At 39.9% G+C, this 25,418-nt stretch overlaps 1 protein-coding gene across 7 annotated transcripts in view; it reads left to right on the forward strand.

The window, feature by feature from the left end:
- sorbs2a (sorbin and SH3 domain containing 2a) overlaps nt 1-25,418 on the forward strand; it is a 126,004-nt gene that overhangs the window by 85,054 nt on the left and 15,532 nt on the right. For 5 of the 7 annotated variants that reach the window (XM_020614349.1, XM_020614350.1, XM_020614351.1 and 2 more), the window contains 15 exons: nt 647-839; nt 8,667-8,722; nt 10,680-10,769; nt 12,480-12,506; nt 12,655-12,779; nt 13,104-13,763; nt 14,446-14,871; nt 16,821-16,947; nt 17,558-17,733; nt 19,272-19,338; nt 20,223-20,273; nt 20,399-20,612; nt 20,858-20,972; nt 23,285-23,356; nt 25,005-25,061. In XM_020614349.1, coding sequence (XP_020470005.1) covers nt 8,713-8,722; nt 10,680-10,769; nt 12,480-12,506; nt 12,655-12,779; nt 13,104-13,763; nt 14,446-14,871; nt 16,821-16,947; nt 17,558-17,733; nt 19,272-19,338; nt 20,223-20,273; nt 20,399-20,612; nt 20,858-20,972; nt 23,285-23,356; nt 25,005-25,061 — 2,217 coding nt within the window. In that variant the 5' untranslated portion in view covers nt 647-839; nt 8,667-8,712. The remainder of the gene's footprint in view (nt 1-646; nt 840-8,666; nt 8,723-10,679; nt 10,770-12,479; nt 12,507-12,654; nt 12,780-13,103; nt 13,764-14,445; nt 14,872-16,820; nt 16,948-17,557; nt 17,734-19,271; nt 19,339-20,222; nt 20,274-20,398; nt 20,613-20,857; nt 20,973-23,284; nt 23,357-25,004; nt 25,062-25,418) is intronic. The other 2 variants (XM_020614347.1, XM_020614348.1) reach the window with 2 other exon arrangements.

The following is a 25,418-nucleotide window of genomic DNA, read 5'->3' on the forward strand; positions in this document are numbered from 1 at the left end:
AAGAGAAATGGGTTATGTTTGAGAATGTGTGCACATTTGCACATCTCATAGTGGCTCTTCCTGACCATCAAATTGTCAGCAAGAGAAAGTGAAAGACAGATTTCATGTGAGAACAGTCTGACACTCCTGTCAGTTTTTGTGCGGAGTAGCTCACTTTACATAGCCCCACACTGACGACATTGGCTACAGGGGGATGATAAAGCCCAGGAGGAGAGATGGGTGTGTGGAGACATGTGGACCGGAGAAGCCGGGAATTGAACCGCCAACTCTCTGGGTTAGGAGATGAACCGCTATGCCACAGCTGCCCCCCACCTGGTGGACATTACAATATATATATGTGACTGTGTTGTTGTTTTTTTGTATAGTATGCAAATGTGTGTGTAGAAATAACTTTGCATGCATGAGAGGGCATACCATGTTGAAAGCATGTGTGTATGTGGTAAAATAGAGATAGTCAGTCCCATTACTTACCCCCCACCCGTCTACACTGGGGGGTAACTTTCCAGCCTCACTTGTGCATGCCTTAGTCTGAAAATAGCCGTATCTGATCATCACTGCTTCACCCAAACAGGGAACTCTCTTCCCCTGTCACTCCCACTCTGGTTCTTCAACTTTCTTCTCATTCTGTTGCTTCTGTGCTTCCCAGGCATTAAACAGGGAAAGATCTGGGAATAAAGCTTGACCAGGAGGGGAGACTTATCCTGAGCAGAGGGAAGAAGAAGAAGAAGAAAAAACAATCAGAATAGAAGAAAAGGAAAAAGAAGGAGCTACGCTTGTGCACAGATCTCATCCGTACCTGAGTCTTTTTAGCAAGTCTCCAGTCTTTTAGTTTTATGAAGGTAAGCGCTACATGTTCTCAGTCTGATGAACTGTTGCACCTGCACCGTGCTGGTTCAGAGGTCAGGCTTTTAGTGTTAAATATCACAAAAGATGAGTAAATAATGTGCTTTTGTGTGTTTTCATGAAAAAACACAGGAAAACTTGACTAAATTCTAATTTTTAAAAGCAGTTTATGGACTGACTTGTACAGGTTTAATTAATCCATAAATTATTTATATAATATTTGAACATCTGTATGTTTTATTTAAAGTCATGTTTGATTACACACAAACACAGATCCTGTAGTTTTGTCTACTCCTTTGTAATGTGTCTGTTTACTTGCTATGAACAGAACAATCCTTTAAAGAGAATTCAGATTTAAAAGAGGTCTGAATAGCTTTTAGCACCTAAACACCAAAAGGGAATTTGTGTTCTGCCAAAACCCACAATTATAGACCAAGAGTAGAATTTTTGTCTTTTGTGACAGTGAACAGGGGAAATGGTGTCAAATAAAAGCACTGGTTTTTACCATAGCCACCTCAGAAGAAGTATCCACAAATAACTCGGATTACAGTTTTGAAGATGAACAAGTGTTTGTGAACCCTAGCAGATTTATTGAAGCTTCACTGGAAAGGAATCTTTTTGTACTTTGTAATTAAAAGACAACATTAAAATTAGATAACAGGAGAGTTAATATCAAGGATAGTTTCAGTTCAGTCCCCAAAACTTCCTGTCCTCCCCCCTGTACCTCTCACCTTCCCATTATTTTACCCAGAATCTCATTTTCCTCCCTCTATCCCTTTTACATACTTGATCTCCGGTTACATCCATTTTCATGGTCTCTTCTTTCCCACTCAACAAAAGCCATGACCAATCCCTCCATTAGGCCAGTCTCAGAGGTGTTGTGGAATGTCACCTTGACCCCATGGGTACACAGTAAGGGGTGGTTTCCAGCCTCGGTTTGTAGGACGGTTCGCTTGGTTCCCTTTCCCCCAGACCACACATACAGTGAGGCAATTTGTCTGCTCCATGTAAATATCACAGAACACCCTGTTTTTTAAGGTAAATGTGTCATTATTAATACATATAAATGCTTGATTCTGATTCCACTAAGAGCAATTTGTTTTCAGAACTCTACAGTGCTCTTATTAAACTTATTGGCGTGACGTAAGGCATAGTTGCTCTGTTGGAAAGATGCCAAAATTTCAGGTTTGAACATGTATGTATTTTTTTTTCTAGATTAAACTACAACATGTTTGTGACTGTGCAAATCAGGGAGCATAACCAGTTTAACTTTTCAGCAGCTTGAACACTTTAATTCCCTTGTTCCTGTCACTTTGTTTTAACCCTCCTCTTCCGCATTCCTTCCTGATACTGGGTGTTTGTTTAAAAGCTGATGTACAGTACAAAAGACATTCAAAGGTGCCTTTATAGAAAAAACAAAGCCCTTGAATTTCAGCCTCACATGTGATACTCTCAGTAAACAGGTTTTTTTGTGACATACAAAATATCTTCAAAGATACTATCATATTTTAATGTGTCTTTGAGAATATGTTTGTTCACATTTACTCTCACTAGCTGTAATATTGCTTGTTACCATTAATATTAACAAAGTTTTACAGAGGAAGGAGGTTTTCACAGCCAATAGCAGTGTAAACAAAGTCTTCATGTTCTGGTCTTGCTCAAAGCAGTCCACTTATTTTTCATTTTCAAAATAATGAGAAATATAAACTGCTGCCTCTGCGAGACATTTCTTGGGTTGTAAAGATTAGCATTTTTTCTTTAACCCTGGGTTGAGTTTTAGGAATTAAACATGTTAACACGCAGAGTGCATAAAGGTTCCTCAAATAGATTGTCCTGCTGCTCTGGACCCCCTTAGAGGGTAAAGGGTCCTGTCTAATGGCAGTAAATTTAGCACCATTGCTAATCAGGTCTCTCTTATCTTCATGTTTGACACTTAACGCTGGTACCTGGAGAATCCAGACTATGTATTGGGAATGTAGTCTTAGCCACGGCTAATAGCTATTCTACTTTAGTGTGTCTCTTGCTTCAAATGACAAGGTATTCTAAAAATTTGTTCCATTAGATTTTCAAAACCATTATAAGTGAAGAGCATATAATGTCTTTGTTAAGCAAAATGTAAGTTGGAATGGCAGTGAATAACAGTTTCTGTCTGTGGTGTCAGACCTTTGTACAAGTCAGAAGGATTTTTATATTGTATACTCTAGAATCTACTGTATCCAGGTAACAGTATATACCGTAATATGCAGGTGTCGGATTGGATATGGCACTGCTTGCTAATTAACAGACCTGTGTGACGTGTCGTTAGAAGTTTAATAGAGGAGTCTATTTGGAAAATACATAATGCTAGATGTCTAGTCAGAAACGGCTCCCGTCTCATCTTTGAAATTGCTTTGGCACTCTGCTCCATGTAACATTGTCCTGCCATCTGATAGTAACTGTGCTTATATTAGCTTTGTCTCGGTTTGTTGCTAGGGGCCCTATAGTGTTGTAATCACTAGCCTTTATAGCTGATCGCTACATACAGTGCACTCATCGTGGAGAAGAGGAGATGAAACCATGGCAGCTCTAGAGCAGTTGTTTATTGGTGATGCTGTGTGTCCCCGGATGACTTTTGTCCGACAGCTTACATAACACTACATGCTAATGTTGGCTTCTTTCTATTTTCAGTAATATGTCATTTATTTTGTGCTTTATCAAAACCCGTCAGATTTTATAATCTCTCCTCCTTTCTGTAATGTTCACTTATTTTTCTCTTCGTCTGTGGTTTTCATTTGCCTTCCTTTTTAATTCTTGTCCATGCTGTTTTGTCCTCCCCATGAGCATCAGAGCAGTATGCAGTAAATTTATCTTCAGTTCTGCTTAGAAACAGTAAGATAACGAACCCCCAGAATGTCACATCCAATTCATTCTTCTCCCATAGCCTCAACTCTCAGCACCAGGGCTTGTGTTGCATAATTGCATTATTGCACTCTTGCACTCAGGCCAGGGCTTCTGCTTGTTAGTGGGGTTGTCATGCAATCTACAGAACACATGGGCCTTTGTTGTTGCCCCCCCCCCATCTATTCATACATCCAGAATGGGGACTGCTAATGAGTGGCAAGGTTGAACAAACAAGGCTGATAACAGAAACTTCATTAGTGGCTACTGTTCAACCTGTAGCAGTTATGACAGTAGAAATGTTGCACGGCGCTGTTAAAACCTTCTTTATAAAATAACCTGCAGGTAACAAGTAGCTTTGTACTTGTGTGAAAGAGGTTTAAAACAGCCATTAGCATGAAGACCCATTTGATGGAAACTGTTAGTTCTGAACTGTATCAAACGTTTTTCAGGTGTTAAGGCATTAACGCCCCTATATGTACAGTATTTGATTTATATTGTGTTTTGGCTCAGTAATTATTGTATAGCTGATGGTCTGGAGGCTTAAACTACTAATGCTCAGGGTTATTTGTTGTAAATTCAAATACAAACCACAGAATTGTTAAAAATATTTATATAGAGTAACCAATGCTGAAAATAATGGCAACTCAAGCATAAGCAGGCTAACGTTTGTTGTATAGCCTTTAGCAAAACCTGTCCAACGCTTCAGAGAGGATTTTGACATGTCTCTTTATTGCTTAAGTCCTTAAATGCACCTTGATGTGGACCCGTCACATTCTCAAATTAATATTGACATATCTGCATTTTTGTTACATAATGAAACCATTGAGCTATAAAGTTTTTTTTTGTTTGTTTGTTTGCTTGTGTTTGTTTTTGGTTTGGCTTATTGGTCGACTTTTCCAGGATTTGATTTGGAATGACTAAATCAGAACACTCTACCAAGACATTTACCTTGGTTTGACCATGTTTATTGTCTTGTTTGTACGGAAATGCAGATTCCACAAATTCAGATGATTATATGGTCCAATAGTGCCCAGATGGGTAAAGTACCAAAATTTGTGCTATCTGAAATTACTACAGCCTTGGAAAATCAGAAGAACCAAATTTTTATTAATATATCATCAAGATGAATAGATCTGCTGTATTATATACGTAGCTATGCTCGAGCAAGTTGACTGACTTTTAAGCTAATATTAATTCATTAACGTGTCCAAAGAGGAGGTTTTGGGAATAGATATATAGATAGATAAGTGATGAGTTGTTTTTGCAGCTGCTGATGTAATGCTCTACTGCTGAGAGACTCCAGGACTTTCTTCTGCTTGTAGTAGCTGTAAGTAAGGGATTATTGGCATCAAGAGTGTCTGCATTTGATGACTTACTCTAAAATATAAAATGAAGAAAGATGTGAATGGAATCTCCTGAAATTCGCAGTGTTATTCCACAGTTTTCCTTCACCTGTGTTGTTGTATTATAGCACTTAATTATATACTGTTTGTTTTTTTTACTTCTTTGCCTGATGTGATGTCTAGCATTAAGACTTAGTAAGTTGAATAGTACTAGAATGCTTGAAGCTGTAAAATGCAATGTCCACTTAAAGCAAAATGGGTAATTCCTTAGACTCTTATTTTGGTTCTAAAGCCTTTCTTTTTGTCACAGCCCTGCATGCCCCACATTTTTACCACAGAAATACACCACAAAAATAACTTTGCTCAAATTCAGTAATTAAGGAGTGGAGCATTTCTAAATGTTGCCTTTTTTGGAGGGGGGTCATTCTCCCTGTCACTTGGGTTTCAGGCTAGCTAGCAAATCTCAGCTGAGACTTACAATATGTCAGATCACCAGGGAGATCCTGTGGAAAATGGATTTGTTCTAATTCCTACAGTGAGATTGTACTGATTGCTCTGCATTGCACTTCAGTTTTATCCTCATCAGTGTCCTGAGTCCAGGCTTCTACCTGATGTTCACTGTAGAGAAAGAATAATTCACCTAGTGTCCATTTCTGACAGCATGTTCTTTTTTTTCTTTTTTTTTAGCTTGCAAGAGCTAACGACTGCATAGAAAATGTCCATTTGGTGACTTTTTTGTTTGGTCTTAAAATAGATTTTCTAGGGAGCTTAGTCTGTTGACATCCTGTATGTCTCAGTCTGAGTGACCGCTTCAGGGTCAGGACTCCTGAGGCCATAGACGGCTTTTTCAGTCAATGTTCATTCTCTTCTGCTGACTTCACAAATATGTACACACACAAAAAAGGGTGTGTTAAAGCTTTAAAAAAAAAGACATTCTAAGATTAAAATACTTCTGAAATATAGTGTTTTGATATAATGTAAATAGCTGTAATTGAAAAAATCTTAGCTTTTTTTTTGTTAAATAATTTTACAATTTATGGGCTTATTTATATAGTCACTGATGTACAGTATTTTTTTCTCTGTTTGCTCATAGCATGAATTATTTTGTAATGGTGCATTTATTTAGTGTTAGCAATGTTCTAATAAGGGCCTGGTCTCTATGATAGTCTGTATGACTTCTAACGTGCAGGGTAAGATGGTCTGATTAACTTGAACGCAACATGAACTACAATCCTTAGAACTGTACTGTAGCCAGAAGATTTTAAAAGCTTAAACATTGCTTGGGAATGTCTTTATTACTACTGTTGCTCATGTTTTCATTCCTCTAATTGTTCTCATGGAAGGATGGTGACATGTTTTTTCTGGATGCTTGTTTTTTTCTGTGCTAAGGAAGGCTGCCAATGAGTAATGGCATCCCGGCCAGTGTTCTTTGTGAACATGTTTGTGTTTTTTCTTCCTGCGTTTTGTGTTGCCTTTCTCTTGGTCACACTGTCTGGGTCATGTTTTTTCCCGCATGTTATCAGGAAATGTTTTCCAGTAAGAGGACGGGCTTTAATATTGAGGTCCTCTCTCCGCTCTGATTATGAAACAGTTTAAATAGTGCACACAGACAGATTACACATGGAAATTTTCTTGTATTCACTGCAATTTAACGTCTTCAGAAGTGAAATTGTGCCTGTTTTGTCAAGGTCAACAGTATTAAAAGTCTTCAGTGTCATGATGTGGAGGAAATTCTCTGAGGATGGGCGCAAGTCAACAGTTAGGTCCTTCTAATACAGAAGCACAGGAGGCTGAGATTCCTAGCACAGCTACTACAGTGCCTTAGGTTTCCAAGTTTTCAGTCCTCTAACTCTGTAAGGCCGCTGACACAAAGGAAATGAGTCACAGTGGGTCACTTACCTGACTAATGAGACTTGCTGAGCTTGTGGTGTTGCACATCATGGCTTTCTGCAGCTTATAGCTCTGACTTGTGTATCTGCATTCCCACAGCTATTACACTCAGTAATTATATACACACTTGACTCCAGAGTGTCCTACAGTACCAATGCCTAAATTATAGTCAGTGGATAAACCACAGCACAGTAAGCAAATAAAGTGACTCGAAATGAACTTAACATACCAAATGCTCTGGCCATCAAAACTAGGACACCAACTAAAATACCACAGTGGAAATATTTCTTATTTATTTATCTATCACATTTAGTTCTCATTCAGTAAGAATCCTAGGAATTGACATTTAAGTTAATTCTTTATTACAAACATTTCTGACAACATTTATTCCCATTAGCCTACTTCTCTTTTAAGTAGTACATTAAGTGCTAACATTTTGGAGAAGCATTCACTAAATATTAAGGGAGCTTTTGGTGCCTTTCTAACATACCATGATCTGCACACTGAATTGCATAGGCTGTTAATGACCAGTCTCCAGCCGTAGAGAGTGAGAGTCAGAGCTCATCTGAGGCCTCGAGCCTGGTCTATCTACCAGTATCCAGCCATAACATCGCACCATGGCTACAGCTGCTGTGTCGCCGCAAATCTGTCCCAAAGAAACATGATCCTGTTTATAATTTGACCACCGTTTGGATGCTGACAGCCTGCAACGCCAGACACATGATTTACCTCGAAGCATGTGTATGTGTTTCTCAGAGATAGATTTATGAGTGTGTGTGCTGTATGAGGGTAAGGTTCAGGTCTTGAGGGACTGAAAGTATCCCATAATTCATGGCTTGTAGTCCCACAAGCAATATTAGTAGCTGTATATATGATTAAATGAAATGTTACTGTATTCTGTATTAAAATACAAACTGGAATATTCACATGCAAACTGCTCACCTACATATTTACTCACATGGTTAGTCAGCTTTCATATGTAGTGCAGATTCTTACATAGTGTAGTGTAAATGCCATTTGTGTTTAGAATTTATATGTAATTAAGCATCACTTTTTAGAGACTGACTCAGTTGGTGTGCTGAAGAAGGCATAGGTGAAGCATTTGGGCATGTGCTAAATATAAAGAGAATAACACTATTAAAATATTCTTTTAAAAGATTCAGGTTGAATTGGACATGCAAACTCATCTTGCACTCCGGTAAATAACCTTATTGTTCAGGATAACATTTGCAGTTGTCAGATTACTGGTGGTGTTGTAATGAACAAGAATATTCCATGGGAGAAAATCGTGTTCATCATATTCTCTCTACAGTACATGTGTGCAAGGGTAACATGTACAGCCACTGTGGACTGTCACTTTTAGTATCTGTCACACACTAATTCCCATGATGACACACACATAACACTGCAACAGCCCGTATTGTGCCTTTGACTCCTGCTACTAAACATAATTCATGTCTCCATAGTCCATGAACAGAGATTTTGGCACCGTATGATTAGAGTAAAAGTAAATCTAATGACCTAGTAGGCAGCAGAAAACTGTCAGTTATTTACCTATAGTTGAGATTTAACACCAGGTAAAACTGAGGTAACCTCTTAATTGCAATAACAGTTTATTGCAGCAGCCTCAAAAAGATTTTGTTCATGTAGATGACTGGAAAAGACAATAGCCTTTATTCTGATAAGTGTTTTTGTTTGTTTTTTTTGCAGGAAGGTGTTTCACCCTGCAGTAGATCAGTAAGAAGTGTTCTTCAAAATGAATACAGGTATGTACATGCAAACACACACAAACCATATATGACACTCGGGGGGGATTGTCCATCCGTCTGTGTCCATTATTTATGCTAGGCAAAGTTGAATGGTTGTGTTGTCACTTTTTCTAAAAATCACATTTGAACGTTGTTGGAACTAACATGAAATTAATTTGACTGAATCTCCCCTGACTGTATTCAGAACGTTTAGCCAACGTTTGTCCCTCCAGTCTCCTTCAGGGCAACACGGCAGGGGCAGGTCAGTCAGTCAGTCATGGCTGTAAAATAGACACTCCTCCACTTGTCTGTGCTAACATTAACTTCAGTGCCTCACTCGGACAGCGAGATTGAAGGCGAGTCCTCAGATGTGTTGTTGTATTTGTTTAGACCTCTGCTTTTTTTGCAGAGTCGGCACATCATTTACCTTGACACCGCTCCAGTGTCATTATTGTCTGATCAGCACAACTTTGCTCGCTACTGTCCCATGTTTTGTCCTTGTAAACATCATGTTACTAGCTTACTTTACTGAGAGGTCAACAGGACATGTAACTGGTCAAGATGATGGTGAATTTTAAGAACGTCCTCTTCTGGACAAGGCAAATTACATCAAACAGCCTGTTGTGCTTAGAACCAGTACCAGTAATAAGCAAATGTGCATGGTTTGATAACCACCAATTTTTATACCATGGTATACTGTGAAACCAGTATTCTGCTGCAACCCTAGTTTGAATTATTTTTTTTATTCCAATCCTCGAAATTAAAATAAAAAGTGACAGCCCCAGTTGTCACTATTTGTTTATTCACTGAACATAAAACCTTTGTTTACATTTAAGGCTTCTAAAATAAAAACATCTATGTTTTTCAGTTCAGGCCACCTAGCTATTTTAAAAGCTGCTCTGTTTGCTACTTTTCCTCTGCCACGGATATGAGTCTGTAACTCTAACCCTGACCCTGTTGGTCCATTTTGGGCCACAGTTATTGTGACTAAAAGCATCACAAGTTTAGAAAGTCTGTTACTTGTAGCCACAGTGACGTATTCCACCCTCAATGCGTTTCCAGAGCTCTGTCCTAAACTTGGCAGTCATCCAGAGCTAAAGTGCGTGAAACAGCCAGAGAATCAGTGATGAGCAATCCATCTTTGAGCCCTCTCCACACACACACCACACACCACCACCACCACCACCCTGTGTCGCTGCCAGTGGTATCTTGGGTGTTTGCCTATATTTACAATGTGGAAGACAATTCAAAAATAGCTTGTGGGAAAAGCTTTGTTGAATGAATAATAACTACTGGAATTAGAAATACCAAAAACAAGTTTGACTCTTAGATTATAAACTGTCTGTATTGCCCCTTAGGTTAAATTGATAAAGGTATTAGCTACAGAAGTGCAGTTTTCACAGACCTACTTTTCCCAGGTTCTTCACTGAGAACAAATATGGAAACTCTGTTGGGAAACATTTGTGAAGATCACATTGTTTTGCTAAAGAGTAGTGAAGTTATTTCACCACAGTTCAGACGGAGTCTTCAGTTTAATGGTGTTTCAGCAGGTCGTCAAACTGATATTTTATGATTTTTAGACGTGATTTCTTTACTATTAACAACCTGTTTGTGATATTTAAAACCTAGTTCAGAAGCATTCAAGATCATCCCATTTAAGATGCTCTTAAAGCATACTGTATCTGACAGAAACCGTTAGACTGCTGTCATGTAAACTAAAGCAGCACAGCATCTTCAAGCTTCTACTTTACAGGTACATTTTTGTTATTATGCTGTACACTAGCTTGTTTTGTAGGAACTGTCACCAAATCTACCAAAGTAAAACCAGGCTCCTTTAATGCATGTGCTTTGCCCCTTCTTGGTTGGGTTATGTTTCTGGCTGGATGCATTTGTGCATGTGTGTTTGTGTATGTGCATGTGCATGTATGCTGCTGCTTCTGCCTCTATGATCACCTGCCTGGCTGTGATTCCTCAGATAGCGGAGGATGCACTCGCAAAAGCGTGGCCTTGTCACTCATACTCTCTCCCATGAAGAGGGTCCAGAGCTCACCAAATCTAGACACAGGTACTAACTAACACTCACAACACGCAACAAATTAACATGGATTCAAAGAAGAAGAGTAAACTGAATACCTAAACAAAGACACTATTGGTATTGAATGGGCTAAACTGTTGGTCGGAACATGAGATAAGTCTTTTAAAAGTGGCTAGTTGTTATGCAAACTCATGTTTGAGCTTCATCAACCTGATATGGCTTGAAATGAAATGCGTTCAAATAGCCTCTCACTTCCTCAGTATGCTTAAGCAGTGTTTAGACTGAGATGTTGATTTTTTTTTTCTCATCAGCTCAATGTATAATTCTTGTATTTCATTTCTTTAGTCTTGTTTCGTACATGTTTCCTCGCACCTGCTGATTTTTGATGTTAACCTTTCTTCCTTTTGACACATCTCACATATCGTGTTGTCACACTGCTCCTGACCATTACTATGTACTATTCATTCTCCTTTTTCTGTTGTCTAGGTTTTAATCACTGTTTTTTTTCCTGGCTCTGTCAGCATTGTTTGATTGTACGTGTCACAGCTACCATGAGCTTAAGCTCCTGGAGAAATATGGAAATACACCTTTGTGTTGTATTGGTAAAATGGCACCTTTTGGTATAATTCTTCCTTATCAGTGGTTCAATTTTGTACAAGCATACTCACAGTAAACCTGCTATACTTAAGAGACTCTTTAGCTTAAATTTCTAATATTCACACATAGAGTAATTTGAAATAGAAAAGCCAAAGAGCTTTTCACATAACAGGGGCACAGTTGGATCTATAACCCTGGGCTTCTAGAGGCTACAGCTACTGTGTTTGTCCTCTGGTGCTGTTCTCTGGTGCTGTTTCCTTTCCAGTGCTGAAAGAGCAGTGTTTGTGCTTGTATTATGTTGCACCGAGGTTAACAGCTGCACACATGTAGTCACACTGTCAGCTTCCTTTTGACAGTGTTAGGGCACTGTTCTCAGATATAGCATGTTTAGGAGCATGGTAGGTTTGATTAAACCACAGTCACCCTCAAGAATGCACAGTGATCCTTCTGCTGTGCCGACATCCATTAATGTGACTGGCTTCGTCTGGAGAACTGGAAAAATATCTGGCCTTTTCCTTCCTCACTCATTTTTATAATAGAGCCAAAAAGTATGATCTCCTATGACATTTGTACCCACTGTACACAAAGAATGCCTATCTGCAGTCATCTGGTGGTGTAGATATTTCTTACAGTGGCAATGCTGTGGCGACATCACTGGGAATGTTTCAGCTTAATCAGTACAGCAAAGTAAAACTGATGGAGTCTAATAAAACAGTTCTGCAATGAATCCTCCCTTCATGAATGTGGTAATGTTAAGTTTTTGTTGAAGCTATTTTAGGCAGGTGTTGCTTCAGCTGTATAATCATTTTGGAAAATGTAGTTTGTGGTTTTATGTAATTCAGCTGTATCTTATTATACTGACGGGTGTTTTGATTATTTTTTACACCCCATTTATAACAAGAAGACTAGACTGAATACCAGAAACGCATCAACTACATCTGTGCCTTTGTAGACCTGTGTCCCCCTATACCTTGATTATCTGTTTGTCACACTAAACATCCCTGCAAGCATTTTGTGGGATGGCAGTATATGTGTAACTACTTAAGATGTAATCCTATTGACATTTATTACAGGGATTCTTTTAATGTGACTACACATTCACTCATAGAATTTATTTGCTGTTGTGTCTTCTCTTTTTCCCAGGGAGTGATTCTCACTCATCAGACTTGGGTAAGTATCAGTTTCTTTTGTGGATTTCTGGTGGAGAATCTTGACATTACAAATGACAAGCGAAACTGTGAAACACCCCACAGGAGACCAGAAAACCTAATAAAAACTCTGTAGTGTGTGATGATTATATGATGACCTTTATCTTCAGACTCTTGGCGGTCACACAGTGCAACTGATGGCCTGAAGAACGGAGATGCCAGCAGCTCATCTCTTGCTGCCAAAGGCTTCCGCAGTGTCAGACCCAACCTACAGGACAAAAAGTCCCCAACAGAGGTAAAAAAAAAAAAAAAAAAAAAAAAACCCCAAAAACACCTTTCAACATTTTGGCATATTTTTTATTTTTAATTTTTTTACTGCTGTTTATAGTTTAATCAGAATAATTGTGCCATAATTGTATTAGCTTGTATATTTTTCTGTGGAAAAAGCTATTCTTAATGGCAGAAACTATGATAACTATGAATCATTTCCATATTGTATTTCAAGTGTGTATTTTGAAAAACTTAATTTAGATTTGCATCAAGCTTTTCACTAATAATTTTGTTATTGTTGTTGTTGTTTGAATCTTTTTTGGCTGTTCCTTTCTAATTGGCTAACAAGGATATCAATCATGTGCCATTGCCACCCCCAAGGAGAGAGAGTTTCCAGTTCTCACCCACTGGCACTAATCCACCAGACTACAACTCCCTTGTTGCCCTGTCTAATGATTTTAGTCCTGGAACACTAACGTTCACCCAGAATGAAAATGCAGTTTTGAAAGAGTCCTACACTATTAGTAGCACATCTTCTTACTCCTACTCAGAGGCCAGTGGAAACCCAGTCCAACCAGCACACCAGTCCACTGTCTCAAATGAAGTTAGCAACTGTAGTGGATCTTCTATCATTAATACACAGGTTCAAGCACGTAAGGTGTCTTCCCTCAAACTAACCCCAGTCACCGTCCCTGATCCCCCTGCCCACCTCAACTCTTACCTCAATCCCCAACTGAACACCCAGATCACAGGTTGCCCTCCTCCAACTTCTCCACCTCCACAAAGGTGTCCCATTCTCTCTCAGTCCTCAACACAGACAGCCTCACTTTCTGTTCACTTGGGCTCAGAGAATCTGAAAAATCCAGAGCCTCAGCCTCCCAATCCCTCTGTGGAACTCAAGTTTTCAGATCAAGCCCGATATCAAACCCCAGGTCCGGCTCCCTCCCAGCTGGAGATGATGAAGCCTCCTCCTGCAGTTCCACCAAGACCTGCTCATGCTGAATATTTGGTACATAACTGACTACATACCATAATCATAGCAAAAGAAAGCAGTACTTGTGTATGTGTTCAGGCCATTATATCACAACATTGCTGGGATTTTCTCTTGGTGGCATCAAGAGTGATTAAAGAGTAGCACACCGGCTGCATCACGTCTTTTGATGCCCATAGCGCACACTGGACATGCCACAGAAACCGAAGACATAGTCACTGTAACATAGCCACAATGTAAAGTGACCACTCGGATCACCCATATCAATTCTGGGAACATTGGCGCTCCATGAAGACAGGTGTAGATGTTTTGATGCACTTCACATGCTGCTTATGTGTGTCGCCCTTTAGTTTGTTGGTCTTGGTGCAGCTACTCAGCCAATAAAACTAACAAATTTTACATATGAACTCTTACATGTGATAGGTGGTTCATTTATTGTGGACCTGTGTTACCGTCTATATATTTTTCTGCCTTCCAGATATTGAACTAACAGAAGCTCTTCAATTCACAACATTAATCTTGGATGACGCTGCGGCCTCATCACGTTTGAGTGTGGTTTCACTCTACATTTCACCTTCTGTTAGGCTCGTGTTTTACTTCCACACATCCTTTGTCACAACGCGGCTAATGAGTGTAATCACTAAGCACTCTCCCCTTTTCCTCCTTTTCCAATCAATTCCCTCTCCCTCCAACACAACAGGGGCCTTCTTCCCCCGACCCCTCAGCACGGCACTCTCCCTACCGCTGCCACAGCTCAGAATCACTCGACTACCTGTCAGGTTTAATGCCCAAGGCACTGTCACCCACCCCGTATGTTCCCAGTGGAGGTGGCAGCACAGCCGGTGTGATCAGCGGTCTGAGCCCTACCGCTGCCAGCACTGTGAGCACCGGCGGCTTCCTGTCGCCATCAGCTTCTCCTGTGACGGTGTCAGCTCTCAGCCACTACTCGTCGTCTACGGCGGGTCTGATGGATGAGCTGCAGATCTGTAGCCTGGACTCACCTGGCACCTCACCCACACCGTCACCCACGCTCAGCTTTGTCTCTGTCTACACATCCACTGCTGGCCCTGACGATGTGCTAACAGCCTCTGTGGCCTTCACCTCTGCAGCAGCTGCTGTCACTAATGTAATTATCCCAATGAGTCACTCCTGTAACACACATCATTACCAGAAACAAATGGTTCCCCTTGTGCCGCAACTCATTTGGATGGCTGAACCAAACATCTGCAGAATGTGTGATTGCTACCAAGTTTTACCTTCCATTAACAATCAACTGTCATCCAGAATTACATTGAGCCCACTATGTTCCCTTATTATGTCAATGTGTCTGTACTCATTATAGCTCCATGTCTGTGAGTGCTTGTCTGTTTCTTTTTTCTTCTTTTCTTTTTTGCAATTCAGTGCAATTGTTTGGTTTTTTAAGGCCAGTTCATATCAAGAATTCATGACAGCACATTTTTCAGAGATGTTGCAGCAGTTGAAGTCCCTGTTGGAAGCTGTTGGCAGGGTGTTATCAATTTGAATGATTGAACTGGGAGTTGGAAGTTTTATAATGTAACGTCTGTGAGGACCGAACTGGTTGTGTTTCCTGAAATATCATGTATTTCTTCCTGAGAATAGCAGTAAGGGAAGGATCCTTGACAGAGAATGGTACATCTCTAGACTATGGGTGTTTATCGTCTACATGTTTAGTTGTTGTATATGGAGCAAAATGACAATCACAGTATGTAGACTGCTGCTGCTGCTTTTGCTACTATTACAATACCACAGCTAACAAAATCAAGCCAAGGTTCTGTGGCTGGCTATTATAATGTAGCCTGGCTCCAGACCTCTGAGTCACTGACCACATCTCAAATTCTCTTGAATGTTTTCAAAAGTCAGGAGTTGCCCTTGTGAATGAATACTTCCATGGTTGGAAAAGCAACCAAGGCATTCAACACCCATGTAAGTGAGACTAAGGATGAGAACTGCAAATGTGGAAGAATAACACCAAGCACTGAAACGTGTGGAAGAATAACACCAAGCACTGAAACGTGTGGAAGAATAACACCAAGCACTGAAACGTGTGGAAGAATAACACCAAGCACTGAAACTCTTTCTCATTTGATTGGATTGTTTGGCTTGATGGCCAGGAGACCTGGAGTGAACAGAGACAATACAATGCAACTGCTGACTGATGTGCTAGACCCAGAGGTCTGGGGTCAGGCTACATTATAATAGCCAGCCTCAGAACCTTGGCTTGAGATTGTTAGCTGTGGTATTATAATATTAGCAGTAGCAGCAGCAGTCTACATACTGTGATTGCTCCATATCCAGCAACTAAACAAGGAAGTTAGAAATAGGAAGAATAGGAACAGGATACACCAGCAATAATTGTCATGTAGACAGTAAACAGTGTTTACTTGTTGCTTTATGGTGAATTGATCCGTTTAAAATGGTTGTGTTGGCATTTTTGCCAAGCAGTTATTGATTTTTAAGCGGTTGTGAATCTTTGATCTGAACATGGAGCCATTTAAATTTAAATACTGTTTTTATTTTTTGTCAGATGAAATCATATGTCCTTGTGTCATGTTAAATGGTAGAGCAGTCCTCAGAAGAGCCTCCCATTCTAACTGTATCATACCCACTGTCTTGTTTATGTCACAACATATTTATAAAGAAATGTATGTGAATGTGAAAGAGCTGTCCTTGTTAATTGTCAGTGTTTTAATCTCTGTTGTTCGGTTTTAGAGTGAAGTGATTCAGTGAGTGCCCCTCTCCCTCACTAACTTTTTGTACATTGTGCATTCACTTCAGAGTCAACACTTCTTGTGAATCATGTCAGATTCAATGTGTGTCTAAATGTACATCCATTCCTACATCAGACCTGGTTTCTTCTACCCCTATGAATGTTTGTAGCAATAAGATGACTAATGTTGGTTCTACAGACTCATTCTGCTGTTTTGATTTATTTTAACATTTTCACTCAGTGTTTTGTGGTAGATCTACAAGATTGTGCACTGACCTACATTTTGCTGCCATTTGTGATTGTTAGTGTCTTATTGCTGCTGTTTCTGGCCTATGGGTCACCCTTAGGGCCAGGTCCTCTCTCATGCCATGAATGGAAGTACTCACCATCCACAAAGGCCCCTCTCTCCACCATCCTATCCTCCACCCCCTGCCTCACTCCACACGGGGCTCCAGAGACAGAGCAGGAGTTCAGGTGAGTCACTTTTTTTTCCACTTATTGGAGCCAAGAATACTGCAACTTTTTCAACCAGTTCTTTAGTGATGTCTGCTCACTAACGAGAAGTTTAAATTATCCATATGCATGATTAGGGTAAGAACTGCTCTGCATTTCATATACAGCACAAATAAAAATGCACATTTAATCCAGAACTGCCAACTATCCCAGAGGGCATCTCAATGCAGAGGGACACAGAACATGCTTTATGAAAGGACAAACAGTCTGAACTATACAGTAATTGGAACTGCAGCTGGATCTTGACCATGCTGTACAGTATAATAAGAGTAATATACTTTTAGTTGTCGTGTATCATACTGTATATACCATACTCTGAAGTGCTTAGAATTTCAAGAATGTGTAATCACTCACTGGATCTGTGTGAATTAATCTCAGTGTTGGCAATGAAAGCTTTATCTTATTTATATTAACTTAAGAGGTAAGGGTTATTTAGAGAATACCAGTCTATTTATAGGTAAGGTTTACAAAATATAATACAGAAGACTGGACCTTTTAATTGTGGTGGTATTATTTGTGACTTGTTCTAGGAACAACTGACATTACTTTCCCTCTTCCTTCTTGCACCTAGAGGGCAGCGAGTCCATCATGAGAGAGTCTGTGGTGTCGGGCCACACCAGCATCAGCAGCACTGTGCCCATTGCCCGCTTCTCAGAAGAAGAAAAAAAGGTGTCTGTCATTAAAGCCCCTCATTATGAAGGAATTGGCCCTGTGGACGAGTCTGGCATTCCTATCGCCATCCGCACGGTGAGGTCAAGCATGCACAGAACCAAACACAGTGGTTTGCAGCAGCAGGCTGACTCAGTTACATACTGTAGTGTAGCCCAGGGGTGTCTTTTAACCCATTCCAGTTGATAGGTGATCAGGCTCATGAGAGGGGATTACTGTACTGTCAGCTGTCAGCAGTTCTTGACCCCATATTAAAAGCCCTTACTCCCTCACTCTCTTTAAGTATTTCTTTCACTCTCCCTTTCTCTCTGTGCTAATTATGAAGAACTCAGACAAGATTTTTGCTTAGTGCTGCAAGGCCCTTGCTTCTTTCTTGTCCAACTATGTGTGTTACTCCATTTAGACATTTAGGCAGACATGGTAAACTGCAAAATGAGAGAAAGAGAAATGAGAAGAATGAGAGATGGACATTAAAAGCAAAGGTGAAAAGAAAAATGCAGGAAAGAAGAAAAACAGATGCTCCTTGTTGTGAGCAGACAAACATTTTTGTGGCCACGCTGTTTGGTAACCGTGGAGAGTGAAGTGGTAATTGGCCTGTCTCTCTGGTGTACCAGTGATACATGCACAGTCATACACGCTCCTTCTCTGTGAAGCCAAAATACCTTCTCTTAACTAGTCCAGACACTGTTTAGTGCTACTGAATAAAGAGAAGATTGAGTCTCTCCAACTTTTAAAGTGGCTGTTAGATCTACAGTATACTGTATACACAAGAACACACATACCAGGGTTTCTTCTGGTTTTTTTTCACCTCAGCGCCAGGAGCTCCCAGTTTTTGTCTCTGTAGCAACACCTTCCGCTTTGCTGCAAAATCAAATCTGCTGACATTAATTTCTGAAAGTAAGCAAAATCACATTCCAACTTAACACATAGACATTCACATACAAACTAAAACAGACACCAAGTGACTGTATCACTGTTGTATCTTTTCATGGCTATGTTGGCTATATGTTTGGATATTGTGGCAGTGTACTGTACGCTGGGTCTGTTTAAAAGCTGAAATATGCCCTTTAATCACGTTCAGATTTTGAGATAATGCCCTAGACTGACCAATGGACACAAAAAAATCATGTACTAAATATTAAGAAAGAATACAGTGATTGAATAGAACATGTATTTTATTTTTCTTAAAGTCACAGCAAAATGGAAACTAGGGCATCTTTAGTTTTTGTAATGTGACTTATTTCTGAGTTAAAGAAAATGTTGGTGATTAGGGGGAGATAAGGGAAAAATACATTAGATCTCCATCATCCATTCTTTTGGAAACGTTTTGCCAGCTGATATCCAAACACACATCCTACTGTGTGCTTCTGTAGCACAGTATGAAGAGTGTCTGTCTCCAAATACAATAACCAAGTTTTTATAAATAATTTATTCATGTCTTAGCATAAGCTTAAATCTCTGAGTGAAATCTGGATGTTGAGAAAAGCTGAGATTGTGGTTTTCTCTGCTTCCTGGCGTGCCATTAAACAGTGAGAAGCCTTTCCACTTTCTTACTTCAGTAATCCAATTTGCATTTCACGGCACACAAATCTTTATGATTATTTCTCTCTCTACAGACAGTGGATAGGCCTAAGGACTGGTACAAAACTATGTTCAAACAGATCCACAGGGTTCACAAAGCAGGTAAGTCTGTACTGGATCACTGAAAGGCAGAAATGCCCCATGATTTGTTGTGATTTGATCATCAGACATTGTGATTGGAATTGCTCATGCTTGCATATTGCTTGTATGTGTGTATCATTGTGTGTAATTTCCTGTTAAACCAAAATACCTAAAGAACCTTAGAGCCAGAACTCATTAGATGTGCGCAGGAGAGTCTAAAGAAGGGGAGAAATTGAGAGAAACCTCTAATAGACACAAAGCTGTCCTGGGAAATCTGTTCTAATTTTGTGGGCTTGACAGAATCCTATAATCAGTAAAAGGCTTGTTTGTTCTGAGCTGCTCAGGCTTTCACTACCACAGCACACATACACACACTATTTCATGATTTGTTTGCCTAAAAACATCTACAGGCCTGTATTGTTTCTTTGTATGCATCAGAGAATTCCCATGGCTCCCTGAATATTCATATAGTTTCAGTGGATTTATAGAGCAATGCTCCAGCCCCACACAAGTCTACCTTGTCAGTATCTCCCCAATAGGCCTGAAAAGTTGACTGAAGAAAATATGTAGGTTTCTCATTTGCAGAAAACAATAAAAAGTCTGTTTTTGTACGTTTCTAATACACTGTGTCTGTGGGGGACTTTTAAAGCTAAAAAAAAGATCCATTTTGGAAAAACAATTTGAAACAAGGTGATAGAGACAAGAGAAGCGGACTTTGCCTCCTGGGTTATTTTGAAACTTATTTCCACTGTGAAAAATAAATGGTCACTATTGGAAATTATTTTGTAACTGACTGTATTTAAGTCGACTAAAGGTGCCGTTCTCCCTTAGGAGAAAAGTACAAACCTCTGCCTTATTTAGCATCTTCATTTTATCCCAATCACATTTGTTCCTTTCTTCTACAGACGATGACTATTCTGACACATACAGTGCAACGTACGCTGTCATAAACAATGGTGAGACCTGCTTTATGTGCAGCTGAAGTTGTTTCATACAATAAGTCATTTAGTCTCTTCATCCCTGCCCTGCTCTGCCTCATTACATCTCCTCCATTTAGTCTCCTCTGTCCTGTCTGTTACAGATGACTACAGCCTATCGTCCAGCGCCGCCATGGCTCACCCCGCTCCTCGGACCCATACGTACAGGCCTCTGTCAAAAAGCCCCTCAGACAATGGAGGGCATCTGGCGCCTCGGGAGCCTTGCCCATCCCCTGTACCCCCACCACCTCCACCTATGCCGTCCCTCCTGCAGCTGAGGGCCAGAGACAGTGACCGCGATAAAGACTCTTCAGACATGTAAGAGGAACTTAACTCTGTCATTTATTACATGTCGTTAATAAGAAAATATTGGCACATATTTTTAAAGTGGAAAGTCTCTTGTACTTAACTAATAAATGTGAATTATTTATTTATTCATTATGTACTTTTCAAATTAACTTTCTTATTCACATTATTTTGTAACAATGATCAAACAATTAGGATGAAATAATTAACTAATGTAACTTCAGGCTGTTTTCACACTTTTCCTTTTATTGCACCAGGAATGAATGGGGTCCTCCTGACACAAAAGTGGACACGCGAAAGTACCGCGCAGAGCCCAAGAGTATTTTTGAATATGAGCCTGGGAAGTCCTCCATTTTGGAGCATGAAAGACCAGTGAGTATTTTTAAAAATGTTATTTCACTTGATGATATTGAATTTTTACACTTTCCCTTTCAAAATTCAATAAAAATATATTAGCCCTATACTGTACTGCCTTCCATTAAGTTTGATTAACCTGTGAGGCCTGTACAGACAAAAGTGGAATCGGCTCAGCATGTGTTTTTCTATGTTTTTTGTAACGGCATTTGTTACTGTTCAGAAAAGATTTCTTTTTTTGCTGCTTTGAGACTAAATAGAAGGTCATTTTCTGAAGAGGTAAGCAACATTAATCAACATGAAGTGAAACAACACTGCAGAGATGGAGCTATAAAAACAACTGGCTGGTAGAATTGAGAAGAGAATCACAAACACAATAACTCCCTACATTTCTGCTGTGGTCTTTGTATACATCACTGTGTTATAAATATATTTTCATATAATGGGCTTTTGTGTGGAAGTCTTGTCTGTCAGAGACGAAGGTTTCCACCACCGTATGCTCTAGTGACTGCATTATACTGGCTGTTCACTCTGTGTGGGGTGAATGACAGAGCAGATAGTGGAGATAATTACTATGTACAGGGAGGGAAAAAATAACAGACATGAGTTATGTGAGATAAAGGGAGGATAATGGAGAATGTGTTCTAGATGAGGAGTCTGTTATATTGGGAAAACAGTTAAAAAGACAAGCTTTTGTGAAGGTTTCACAAGTGTTTAATGTGATGTCTGCAGAGAGCCCTCCCAAGGCAATGCATGAGTCAAGATAGATAGACAGAAGCTATAAAAGGAGAAAGTAGAAGTGAACCCACGCTGGCTATTCTGCTGTCTGAGACTCCTTATATATGTTGCCTGATCAGTACCTTTTTTCTGCACTCTCCAAGGTAACAAATGGCACCAAAAACCATCCTGTTCTGTGGTGAGGTGTCCATTAGGGCAATTAGGAGCCATAAGAAGAAAAACATTTTCTGGCACTTTGTTTTTTCAGTTCCTTTTTATTGTGTGTCTACAGTACTTGTGTAATTTGTAGTCTCTGCTGCAGGCCTTACATTCTTACAGTGTGACTCATTTGTCTCAAAGCTGAATTCTCTTTTTAGCAGGAGAGATGCAACACTACAGCACCTACAGCTGTCAGTGCTGCCTTTTGTGTGAAAACTGTTTCCAGGTGGGAGTGGGGTTACAAAGAGCAGACAGAGTAGTGAACCACTGCATCATCTCTACAGTTAAAATAACACCCTCTTGTCAGTCACATTGAAGTCTGTGAAAGCTGTCTGTGGAAGTTTAAACACAATGGAAAAGAGTCTATGATTAACTTGCTACGCAGCAGTAACCAGTGTCTTGGATTATCTTCCTATTTCACTGCATGTAAATATTTATTGCAGGTTGATTTGTTTTCTGTTATACAAAGAAAAGAGCTTGGTGTCAACTCTATCATGTCACATCAACAGAAATAAATTTGTTTTTCCTTTCCTGTTAATCTACCTTTATGAGACACGTTGGGGTCCATTGTACTGATGGGGATAACTTAGCACTTGGGTCAGTTGGTTGGATGACTGTGATACCATAATACTCCCACCAGTCTAGAAGAGAAACTTAACTCCAAGTGAATAATCCCTTTTCCAAACCACTGTTTCATACATGCCATTTCTTTTTTATCTTAAGTGCGATTAACCCTTCTGGTGAGAACCGTCTTTCTCTGCCACTCTGACATGCAGTAATTAGTATGCCATCCTCTGAGCCTGCACAAAGGTGTGTGTATTGAGAATGGGTGTTAAATATGTAATCCTCAAAGTAAAATGCTGATTTTCATTAGTTCTCATTTACTCCTTAAGTTGGAGAATAAAGTAGTGGCAGTGTGACTGCGTCAAGGGATTAAAATGTTTAATGCATAAGAAATTAATGAGTTGCATTATAGAGGAGCCAACATATTCAAATTCTCTGCAAATTCTCTTTTAAATGCTCAATGGTGGCAAGTGTTGGACTGCATGTGTGTATACAGGTGCTAGTACTGTCTGATAATGTGGCACTCATAATCTGCCTACCAAATAATGTACAGTAGTTTGCATTTCCTGTGTTATAATGACTGTCCAGTCAGTGAAAGCAGTGAAGTAAGCACTTCTCACTGGGATGTGTTAAAAGTAAATGAATTTTTCATTATCACTTTTGACCCAGTGAGACAGCCTTAAAGTTCATCATGATTCATCCTGTCACCAACTCCATGTGCCTCCTTTGCCCATTCCTAACCATGAGCTCCATGTCTTTCTTTGTGTATGACTTCTCTCCACACTTCTTTTCTTCTACCTCCTCTCTCTGTCACTGTCATGCTTTCCCAGACCTATGATGACATAGATTTAGAGAACGAGCCTTGGTATAAGTTCTTTTCCGAGCTGGAGTTTGGGCGGCCGGTAAGTCAGGGCCATAGCTACTCCCTCAGTCACAACCCTGTCATAGGCATACACCCACATTCTACACTCAACCTATGATTTTTTTTTGTTTTGTTTCTGTCAGTAGATTGGGTGAGGCTGGTTGTGTGGGCATGTGGTACTTGTTGGGTGCTGTGAACTCTCCCTCTCCCATATTCCCCCACCCTTGTGACATGCTGTGTTATGTCTTTGTATTGCTTTGTTTTGGTCTGATGGCTAGCAGGCACCCCACAAACCTGGACATTTTTGTTTTAGTTGGTTGACTCTTGCATTGTTTTTGCCCCAAAATTAGCAGGCAAATAGGTTCAAAGCTAGTGTGGTCCATATACTTAAAAGACCTTGCATTTAGGCCGCAGTGAGTACCTAGTCAGTTTAGCAGGAAATTAATTAAGCAGCTCTTGTTCATAAATATTATGCTTTTGTTCTGCATAACAATGAGTATTTTCATCTCTTGCACATGCTAGCATGTGCATCAATTAATCAACCTTTTTGTTTAGCATGTTATTCATGTGATCATCCATTCATTTCTGCTAATATTTTGTTTATCTTCACTTGTGGCAGGAGTGCTGTGGCTATCAACAAGCTAAGTGGCTTTAGAGCCCTCTGCTGGATGCAGCTGGTAATAATATCCCAGTGGCTCAGGGCACGAATCGGTTCTAGCCACAGATCTGAGATCAAATTACCCGATATGCAAACAAAGTGCCACAAGGACATGCCTCTGTCCGTGCCAGAGCATGACATGAAGTGATGACTTGCTGGGCTTATTCCAAATGTTCAGGTGAAAATGTCACAGATAGAGCTGCCAAGACTTTGTGGCTGTCAGAGTCATGTTGGGCTGTGTGTTGAGATTTCTACCTGCAATATTCAGAATGTCCGACACACCTGGCCAATAAAGCAGATTCTGATTCTGAATGTTTCACATCACTGAATAAGCCCTTAGAATGTAGATGGTCAGCAGAAACATTGTTTCACAGTATGTTAAGTGTTTACTGAGGTGACAAAGTTACAAGATGTATTGACTGAGTGAACAATAGTTTATCTGCACAAGTAAAGCAGCACTTAATCATAGCATTTTGGTAGTGCAATTTATTGCTCTCTCAACTAAACACAACACTACAGCTTGTGCTTCATTTGGCTTTTGCTTCACAGCTTGCTCTCACACTCTGCATGCGTATGTAGTATATGGTTACAGTTTGTGTGTATGTGTGCAGTATAAAGAGATGTTTCTGTTAGGCCTATCATATTTTAGGATTAACATAAACATACTGAAGTTTGAATGTTGCTGTTTTGCAATTAGCATAGAAATAAAGCAGCAATAAATGACAGAATGTGCATATGAACAGGCATGTATTATATGTGTGTATGCTTGTGTTTGCCAGTAAAAGTATTCAGTGTGTATAGAATGTGTTAATATGTGCATTGTACATGCAAATCACATGTGCAAGGTTTGTGAGCTAGCCCATGTCTGGTTACTCAGACTCTAATGAGTGTCACTCTCTCCACGTTTCTTGTTTTTGGTTTCTCCCCATGATGTCACCACTGCTTCTCCTCCTTCACCTCATCTTCACCTTCCTCCTATTCCTCTCTTCCTCCTCCTCTTCCTGCTCACTGCTGCTGCTTGGGGCTCAAGCCTCCTAAAAAACGGCTGGATTATAATCCAGACATCTCTGCTCGCCAGCGCCCTGAGGTAATCTCACATTCATGAGTGTTCCAATAATGCTGCCAATCTCACAATTTCTAACTAAGCATGGAATTAAAATGTATATTGAGACAAATGAAAGATACAGTGGGTACAGAAAGTATTCAGACCCCCTTAAATTTTTCACTCTTTGTTATATTGCAGCCATATGCTAAAATCATTTAAGTTCATTTTTTTCCTCATTAATGTACACACAGCACCCCATATTGACAGATGCTGTGATAGGGCAATTTAAGTCCATCTTTGCTCGTCATGGAATCCCAGTAGAAGTCACTTCAGATAATGGACCACAGTTCGTTTCTGCGTCATTCAAGAAGTTTGCACAGGATTGGGGCTTTAGGCATT

Source organism: Monopterus albus, unplaced genomic scaffold, assembly GCF_001952655.1.
Source record: "Monopterus albus unplaced genomic scaffold, M_albus_1.0 scaffold144.1, whole genome shotgun sequence".
In the NCBI taxonomy this organism is placed as follows: Eukaryota; Metazoa; Chordata; class Actinopteri; order Synbranchiformes; family Synbranchidae; genus Monopterus; species Monopterus albus.